Source organism: Gymnoscopelus braueri (assembly GCF_963280865.1).
Source record: "Gymnoscopelus braueri genome assembly, chromosome: 22".
In the NCBI taxonomy this organism is placed as follows: domain Eukaryota; kingdom Metazoa; phylum Chordata; class Actinopteri; order Myctophiformes; family Myctophidae; genus Gymnoscopelus; species Gymnoscopelus braueri.
This window is the reverse complement of record NC_137624.1, coordinates 33,987,541-33,997,555: the sequence shown is the minus strand read 5'-3', so window position 1 is coordinate 33,997,555 and position 10,015 is coordinate 33,987,541. Positions and strand designations below refer to the sequence as shown.

Sequence of the window (10,015 nt, the reverse complement as noted above, 5' to 3'; positions counted from 1 at the left end):
CTTACGGGTCCATTTGGTTCCATCTGTACACTCTTTGGAAAGAGATGGGGGGAGGGGGGGTTCAGATGAGTAACTTAAAGGACGACTTCACCCATTTTCAACCTATCTTCATGTAATTGGTCCTCACTAATGCTCATTATGATATGCTTTGCCATTATATATTACCATTTTAGTCTACTCGGTCTGTGTCTCAGAGGAGAAACCCGCCTCCCAGTCCCAGTGACATCATCGATGGGGAATCCAAGCCAATAGAAAATGCAGGCTTTTTTATTCCTGGAAAGTTAGCATGCTATAATGGAAGCCATTGTTCTCCCGTAAATAAAAATAAACATTTTGAAATCTTGCTTGAAAAAAACAATGATTATGTCACTGGTAGGTGTGTTTCTGAACTGTCCACAGCCCTCCTCTGAGACACAGACCGAGTAGGATTCTTTCTTTTTTTTTACCATTTTATCATGAGTAGCCTATTAGTGGGGGCCAATTATATGAAGATAGGTTGAAAATGGGTGAAGTCGTCCTTTAAGGTCAGAGTTCACACTGGATGAGTCTATGATTATGTAATGACCACCAAAATCCCTTTAGAAACAGCTCAACTGTTGTATCAGCTGTACATTTACCGTACACAATCTTGTTTTTTTCTTATGGTATACTCATCCATTTACTGCATACAATATTTTCCTCATATTACATTAGTTATTCATCCATTGTTCCATCTTCCGTTGACATTAATATTCTACATTCTCTCTCCTCTCTCAAGAGAGAACACAATCAATTTACCTTAACTATTCTTTTCTTTTTTTTTACTGGATATCCAATTTTAGATGTGCGTATTTTGCACTGAGTGTAATTTGTACTGTTTAGATGTGCCTAGTTTTGTCCTCTTGCATTATGCATATTTTGTCTGTGTGAGTGCACGACTGTCTTTGTGCGTGCGTGTGTGTGTGTCTGTGTGCGTGTGCATGCATGTGTGCACCGTACCGTGAACACCACGACGACAGACAGGTCTGGCCTGGCTTTAAAAAGCCAAGTAATAGCCTTCAGTACTTCTATATTACTGTGATTAATCCATTAAGACCAGGAACGCATCTGTGTCATTTTAGATTTCTTTGGATTTTTGAAAAAACTTGACAATTTGTGCAAATCTTTGAATATGTATTTTTAAAGGGAACATTTTTAACTCCAATATTTGCTTCTGGGGGTCCCTGGAACAAAATATTTTTGAGATATAAGAATTTTGGGGGTCCTTGACATGGAAAAAGTTGGAGCACCACTGATATAGCAATGATATGTATTTGGCCGCAGACCCCCATCTCAAAATATTTTGTTCCAGGGACCACGCATAGATTTGAGTTAAAATATTTGCTTTAAAATAATTCAAATATTTGCAAAAAGATTTTTCAAAAATAGCAGATCTACATGCTCATAGTGCGGCACTCTGTGCCCCGCTATGAGCTTGTAGATCTGCTATTTTTGAATAGCCAAAGAAATCTAAAAATGACACAGATGTGTTCCCGGATTGAATGGGTTAATTGATGCAGTGCTTGAACGGTGTGAAGGCTGCTATTCCAAATGGGCCTTTTGCCCATGCAGCGTTACTTCTCTCCAGTAAATTTTACAACTTAATCCCTCAGTAATAGGCAGTGTGTAATAGTGTAGTATTTATGACGGTAATTATCCTGGCGTGAGACGCAATTAATGTTTCTCTTAATAATTCCCAGGGTCACCCTGGAAAGGAAGGACCTAATGGCGACAAAGGCCACTTGGTGAGTTTCCAATCAACACCTCATTTTGTCTTGTAAACACGTTCATTTGAGTTTTTTTCACGCCCGAAATTAGCAGATTTACAAGCTGACGCAATGTGACACCGCTGTGACCTTGTAGATCGGCTATTTTCGGGCACGTGACACAGGCACGCGACCAATTGTAAAATAAGGTTTTAGATGTTAACTATGTTTGCTTCATTTGCATGCTGAGCACATAGATAGCATTTCTCCTGTTCTCTTCCAACCATCTCCCTCCCTCGGTTGGTTTTCTCCTGCGGCTGACACGTATTTCCATAATACGTCTTACATGAATGTAAATGAGGTTTTTTTATTTTTATTTGCCGTGTGCGTGAGTGTTTGCGATAGTGTGTGTGTGTGTGTGTGTGTGCGCGTGTGTGCTTGTAACAAGCTCTCACCAACCATTCATCTCTCTGTAGGGACCTGCTGGCCCTCAAGGACCCATCGGTTATCCCGGGCCCAGAGGCGTGAAGGTGAGCTCATTTTCTCCTCAGCCCCTTGGCGTTTTCATCATTTCAATACCCTTCCCGGGTGGTGCATTTGCAATTAACATGCGTTATTATGTAATTGTTGCTCATGATCTGTTCAAACCACTGCTGAAAAGGCTCATGATCCACAAGAACCCATCTTGACGAGCAAACAGTGGTGGAAAAAGTACCGTTTTACTTATGTAAAAGTATCAATTCTGCAATGTAGAAATACTCTGTTACAAGTAAAAGTCCCGTATTCAAAATGTATTTGAGTAAAAGTACAAAAGTATTGGCATCAAAATGTACTTAAAACATCTTTTGAAAATAGCAGATCCACAAGCTCACAATGCGTCGCATTGCGACGCATTGTGAGCTTGTAGATCGGCTATTTTCAAATGGTCGAAATGTATATAGATAGGGCGGAAGTGGTTATTGTGTGTTTTGTGATAACAATCAAAATCTACAAAGTAACTAGTAACTAAAGTTTTCAAATAATTGTAGTGGCGTAAAAGTACAATATTTGGATCCGAGATGTAGTGGAGTAGAAGTAAAAGTATTGGAAATTGGAAATGCTCAAGTAAAGTACAAATACCTCAAAATTGTACTACAGTACTTAAGTAAATGTACTTAGTTACTTTCCACCACTGCGAGCAGACTTTTAAGTTCATAAAGATCTGAAATATTGGGACGTATATGAGCCCAATGTGCCATAGAAAAGGCAAACAAGTCTGCTTGGCAATGTGTCTGTACTATTAACTATTAACATGGTTTTAAATCATCAGCAACAGCATTCACAAAGATTAAGAAAAGTCATCAGAACAGCAATTAACTTGTATTGCTCATAGTGTAGCTCATAAGAGGCCCGCGTTAAGATTACCCTGTGCTTGGAAACATGGTGGTAGATTAGTCCTAATGTCTCCTTGAGCCATTAGGACATTAATCTTTGATCTCTGGAGTCGTTACCAACCGATACCAGAACCCAGACAAAAGAATTTGCATCAAACGGCCCTTGTGGCGAGAGAGAGGTTGGGCAGGTCAATGTCATTAAAGCACTCACTGGGGGAGCAGATTACCCTGGTGGCTTTATGTCTGGCAAACTGTCCCCTCCCAGGTGGCTTGAACTCCGGCTAACCAGCGTGTGTGTGTGTGTGTGTGTGTGTGTGTGTGTGTGTGTGTGTGTGTGTGTGTGTGTGTGTGTGTGTGTGTGTGTGTGTGTGTGTGTGTGTGTGTGTGTGTGTGTGTGTGTGTGTGTGTGTGTGTGTGTGTGTGTGTGTGTGTGTGTGTGTGTGTGTGTGTGTGTGTGTGTGTGTGTGAATAAGCGGACTAGGGCAAGATTAAGCTTTGGGCCAGTGACAGAGATTTATCTGCCGTGCAGTTGGAATCAAATCAACACACACAATGAACCAGCCAACTTCACCCACATATCGCGTAGCTGCCATAACACACATTAAACACTGTGACGGACATGTGGCGTTGATCTATTGGACGTAGCGTCGCGCGCTACGCCCGCTACATCACCATGATTCGATCATGGTGACGTGTAACCACTTTGTCAGCTTGGTGTCCCAGTTCACACTGGCTAGTGGATGACGCACCTTCCTGGCACACTTGTCCACGGCAATCCTGCGCAAGACTGGCTCATTGGAGGCAGTTTCATTGGCCAGTCGGGCTAGTCTTTCACCTTGCAGAGCTTTAAGCACTTTATTGAACAACTTGTCCTGAGTCACAGACCATCCAGTTTTGTTTACGTGTTCTTCTCAGTCATCAGGGGGTGGGGGGGGGGTTATCAGCCACAGTACGAGCAAACAAGACATGGCGTTCACATTCCTTCATCACACTCAGAGCTTTATGGTTGTCGTAGAGGGGAGCAGGTGTAGGTGTGACCGTTTTCCACGTCAATTAAAGTGTCAGACTCTAATGAGGAATCAGGTTGGCGACGGGTGACACTTTACCGCCCAGCTTATTTTGTATGTTGCTCTCATCGGTCATTGACGTCTTGTCTGTGTGTCTGTCTGTCTGTCTGTCTGTCTGTCTGTCTGTCTGTCTGTCTGTCTGTCTGTGTATCGCAGGGTGCTGATGGTGTACGAGGTCTGAAGGGAGGAAAGGGTGAGAAGGTAAGAGAAAGCAGACCACCGGTGGATTTACAGAAAGTCCACGATATGATCAGTTAACATTCGGACACCACTACAAAATAGAGTTATCACTATAATAGTACACTATTTAGTGAATAGGGTGGGAGTGATTTTGGATACAGATATTTTGAGATTCACAAAGAAAGTGCATTTGACTTTATTGTGGATGCATGCATAATGCACAGAGTGTACAAATGGAACCAAATGGACCCATGATTACGGGTCCATTTGGTTCCATTTGTACACTGCCAGAGTTAAATGAACACTGAGAATTTTACAGTGTAGTTTGGGGTTTGAGAACCAGTGCTTTAAGAGATGATGATGGTTTTCTATGGCAACAGAAACTGTCCTGACTGTCTGTCTGTCTGTCTTCCTCAAAATGTTTTTTTCCTGTCGTTTTCTTCCTCTGTCTTTGCTGTTTGTTTACCCGCTCCCAGGGCGAGGATGGATTCCCTGGCTTCAAGGGGGATATGGGCCTCAAAGGTGACAGGGTAAGAAATTCCTCCTTTTATTTTGTTTTTGCTCGATATAGCCGCTGCATCTTTGGCCCTCAAACCAAAACAAAGTTGGTAAAAGATCTGAACTGCTCAAGTTGTTGTTTTCAGTGCCCTGGCTGGAGTCTGAAGGTTGGATGTGTGTGTGTGTGTCCACCGAAAAAAATACTTTTGTTGGAGAAAATAAGACTCTGAGTGTCTCTGATTGTGACCTTGACTTAAACTAATGGCGTGGTATATCGACCACTACTTTTTGCTGTGGCTTCTAAAGCCGCTGTGACCACTGTGGAATTGTGGGTAATGAGCAAACATAAGGTTGCTGCTCCAGGTGGCAGCCTGGGCAGCGTTTGTGTGTGTGTGTGTGTGTGTGTGTGTGTGTGTGTGTGTGTGTGTGTGTGTGTGTGTGTGTGTGTGTGTGTGTGTGTGTGTGTGTGTGTGTGTGTGTGTGTGTGTGTGTGTGTGTGTGTGTGTGTGTGTGTGCACGTGCACGTGTGTGTATTACTATACTTGTGAGTGCCAAATGTCCCCACAAGTATAGTAGAATATTGTAAAATAAACAGACAATGTGAGGACCATTTTCCTGGTCAAACAGGAGTGTTTGATAATAAGGGGTCCCTCCAATTTCTTCTTTATCCCGCTGGCACCACTTTCCAATTACCTCTCCCTGTAGGAGCCAACGACCTCGAGACAAAAAGGGCAACGATTGTTAGGCGCGTCCTGCGGATTCCTTCCCACTTTAAACTGCATCCAGGGTTTATTCTGTCAAGTCATAGGAAAACCAGCGTTTACAGCGAGAAACATAAGGCTCCCTCACATCAAACATTAACCAACCAACCCCCCCCCGCCCCAATCCCTGGCAGTGGTGGAAGTACTCAGATTTTGGACTTGAGTAAAAGTAGCAATACCTCAAGTAAAAAAAAGTCAAAATCATACTTAACCCTTTCAATCCGGGAACACATCTGTGTCGTTTTAGATTTCTTTGGCTATTCAAAATTAGCAGGTCTACAAGCTCATAGCACGACACAGAGGGCGGCGCTATGAGCTTGTAGATCTGCTATTTTAGAAAAAATTTGAAAGTTTGTGCAAATCTTTGAATGTATATGTTTTTAAAGCGTTTTAAAGCGAACATATGTGTCCGATCCTAACAGTATGTTGCTGTATCATTGGTGCTCCAACCTTTTTCATGTCAAGGACCCCCACAATTATATGTATTTGGTCGCGGACCCCCATCTCAAAATATGTTGTTCCAGGGACCCCCAGAAGCATCGGAGTAAAAATCGCTTTAAAACATATATATATATTCAAAGATTTGCACAAATTTTCCAAGATGAAAAAAATAAATAGCGGATCTACAAGCTCATAGCACGGCGCTCGGTGCCGTGCTATGAGCTTGTAGATCTGCTATTTTTGAATAGCCAAATAAATCTTAAACTGACACAGATGCGTTCCCGGTCTTAATGGATTAAGTCAAAAGTACAAAAGTACTAGCATTAAAATATGCTTAATGTAGCAAAAGTAAAAGTACTCATTATGCAGAATGTCCCGTTTCAGAATATAATATAATATGCAAAAAAAGAATGTCTGCAGTGGAGTAGAAGTTTAACCTCTTAAATCCCAGCGTCCGTATTGTGGGGAAAGCTTTCACAGAAAATAGCAGACGCGCTGCGACGTGCTGTTGTGAGCTTTTTGAGCGATTTTCTCACAATAACAGAAAACTGAAAAGACACTAGCATAGAGCCCTGTGAGAATCCGCTCAACCATAATGGGGTTTTTAGGTGGATAAAGTATTATGGAAACACTCTGGTAAAGTAAAAGTACCCAAAAATTGTTACTCGAGTACGGTGTACTTGAGTAAACGTACTTTCCCCCACTGATCCCTGGCCAGGCTTTGTGCAGATGAGCAGAGGAAAGGACGAGGCAATCGATGGCAGTTTAACCCATTCAATCCAATGGCTATTCAAAAATAGCAGATATACAAGCTCATCCACGCTATGAGCTTGTAGATCTGCAAAAAATAAATAAATCGCGAAATGTTTTACTCCTATCTGTTTTTCTGGGGGTCCCTGGAAAAACATATTTTGAGATGGGTGTCCGAGGCCAAATACATATCATTTTGGGGTCCTTGACATGAAAAAGTTGGATCACCACTGATATAACAACATACAGTACTGTTAGGATTTAGAAAACTTTTTTAGATATGTATTCGGCCGCAGACCCCCATCTCAAAATATTTTGTTCCAGGGACCCCCCAGAAGCAAAGATTTTAGTTTTAAAATATATATATTCAAAGATTTGCCCAAATGTTCACGATTTTTCAAAAATAGCAGATCTACAAGCTCATAGCGCGGCACTCGGTGCAGCGCTATGAGCTTGTATATCTGCTAATTTTGTAAGAAATCTAAAATGACTCAGATGCGTTGCCGGATTGAGGGGGTTAAAGCTCTTCAGACCAGAGAGAGAGAGAGAGACATGGGGCTCCGCTCCGTCTTTCTGCGGAGATGAAGCAGATCTTGATGAAAGTGGAGGATTTGAGGAGAGGCCTCCTCCGCACTCGGGAGAGACGCTCTCAGCATGGACCAGAATCCAAATGGCTCATTTTCAAGCATGCTAATGGATGGGGGAGAGAGAGACAGACAGAGAGAGATGTGTGTGTGTGTGTGTGTGTGTGTGTGTGTGTGTGTGTGTGTGTGTGTGTGTGTGTGTGTGTGTGTGTGTGTGTGTGTGTGTGTGTGTGTGTGTGTGTGTGTGTGTGTGTGTGTGTGTGTGTGTGCATACGGCATACGTGTGTGTTCAATTTATCGTTTTGTTTGATCGGCCTGCATGTCCGTCAAGTACTGTACAGTCATGGTTGCATGATTTTATTTCCGTTTACTTGTTTTCCTGTGTGTGTGTGTGTGTGTGTGTGTGTGTGTGTGTGTGTGTGTATGTGCGCTGCGTGTGCCAGAGCATGTGTATGCGTGTGTGTGTGTTCTTGTGCTTGTGCAAGCACATATACAAGCCTTTAACTGGATCCCGTTCACGCACCACTGGGCCACAGTGGCGGTGGCTTGTTGTCGGAGTGAGTTTGTATGCTGTCATTTAGCTCGTGGCCTGCTAGTGTCTCTATATGAGTGCCGGAGAACGGCAACAGCTTACGGAGGGAGGCAATAAATGGACCCTAACAACTGCTATGTGGGGCAGACAGCCTTATTTGATTGTTCAAGCAGAGCTTCACAGCTGCTACGCACGCACTTGCGTTCTGAAAGGCGGCAGCTGCTACACAAAATGGATAGTTCTGTATGCTAACCAGAAGGAGTGGTTGGTTGCTTTTTGGTGTCAGGGGCTGCTGCGTCTGTGTTGTCATATAGCAGCGTTTTCTCAACCCTTTTTTAATTTCAAGAAGTCTCTGAAGCCAGATGGTCTCTGCCACAATCTTGGAATACTACAGAGAGTCTGTAATTCCACCCTGTAAATGTTGATAAATGAAACATTTATGCGGTGTTCACAAAATAAACTATTTTTAAAAATATGTTTCAAGCATATTTTTGAATTCACATTTCTGCTAAGCAGCAAGCTAGCAAGGCTTTTGCTAATTTGATTTCCAGTAGGATTTAAATATGTGGTGGCTGCACAGGTGAAACAGAAGTGGGGGAAGGTGGGGCATTCACGTTTTTTATACTTTTCAGAACTTTTGAAGAACAAAATGTTAGTCGGAAGTATTTGAAAGTTGTGGGAGCTAACACGTCCGTCTTGAGAGACTGCATTTCAATGACGGCTAGTATGATACGCATTAGGCTACAGACTGCCAGACTGCACTTCTTCTCACTTCATTGGAGGAGGCGGCTGTAAAAGTGGGCTTGATGCTAATCGGCAAAATGACTGAATGTATAATTCTCAACGAGGACTCGTATCTACAGTACCAACCAATCCTGTCAAAGGACAGATCCATCATCAGAGAGAGGATGATTTTAAGTACCTAGGGTCTCCTCCAGGTACTTACTCATAAAGGGCTAATAGCTTGGACAGCCTGCAACAAGCTAAATAAGATCTGGCAGTCAGGAAAGTCTCCAAAGCTACCGAGAATTCATGTTTTAGAGTGTTGAAAGCATCCTACTCTTTGGTCATGGACAATGAAGAGGGAACTTGAAAAGTGTCTCAATGGCACCTACTGTGCACGAGGCTGCTAATGTGAGTGCAAAACCTCTTCTGGAAAGACCATCCAACTAAAAGAGAGATACATGGAGACATACCACCAATTTCCACTACGGTCACCCAAAGACATGCTGTTTTTTTTCTGGACACACCGCCCAGATCATCTCTGACTTACACTTCTGGACACTTCCTTGTCCAACTAGATAAAGAAGGCCATTTACGTATCTAGACTGTGTCTCTAGTTATAGAGCAGTGGTGGCCATTTTCTGGTTCCATCAGACCCCATTAATTTTTCCCATAGAGATTTCCCAAAAATATTTATATCAATTAATTTAAGCCTCGAATCAAGCCATCCAGGATCCTGGTGAATCATGACCATAAAACATTTGATTCTGTGAAAAAAAAAAATGCAATATTTAATTATATGATATACTGTATTTAATAAATACCCTTTGTTTTGCGGTTTTCAATTATTGTTTTTCCACAGAATCAAACGTTTTATGGTCATGAATCGCCAGGATAATGGATGGCTTGATTCTAGGCTTAAAATAATTGGTATAAATATTTTTTGGAAATCTCAATGGGAAGAATGAATGGGGTCTGGAACGATGGAACCAGAAAATGGCCGCCACTGCTATGCCCTATTGATGGAGACACTGGCCTCCAAGTGAAGCATCTGGCCAAAGCAATGAAAGATAAAACCAGAGTAGCATGCTCGACTGTGGCTCGACGGATGATGAGATGATTTGAGAACCACTGACATGGAGCGCTAACGTTTTGTCCTGCCTTTCTGCTGAACAGGGAGAGCTCGGCCCTGCAGGACCAAGAGGAGAGGACGGCCCCGAGGGACCCAAGGGTCGCTCAGGACTCCCTGGAGACGCCGGTCCTCTCGGCCTCAGTGGGGAGAAGGTAAGGTCTTGTAATAATACGCAATCATTATATATACACAGTGGTTGGAAAAGTATATAAGGCTGAAGTGGTAATATTAATCCAAATCTACAAAGTAT

At 42.6% G+C, this 10,015-nt stretch overlaps 1 protein-coding gene across 2 annotated transcripts in view; it reads left to right on the top strand.

Annotated features, from left to right (window-relative positions):
* Window positions 1–10,015, top strand: part of col5a1 (procollagen, type V, alpha 1) — a 139,482-nt gene that overhangs the window by 91,181 nt on the left and 38,286 nt on the right. For both annotated transcript variants that reach the window (XM_080419608.1, XM_080419607.1), the window contains exons 26-30: window positions 1,719–1,763; window positions 2,201–2,254; window positions 4,321–4,365; window positions 4,821–4,874; window positions 9,810–9,917. In XM_080419608.1, coding sequence (XP_080275734.1) covers window positions 1,719–1,763; window positions 2,201–2,254; window positions 4,321–4,365; window positions 4,821–4,874; window positions 9,810–9,917 — 306 coding nt within the window. The remainder of the gene's footprint in view (window positions 1–1,718; window positions 1,764–2,200; window positions 2,255–4,320; window positions 4,366–4,820; window positions 4,875–9,809; window positions 9,918–10,015) is intronic.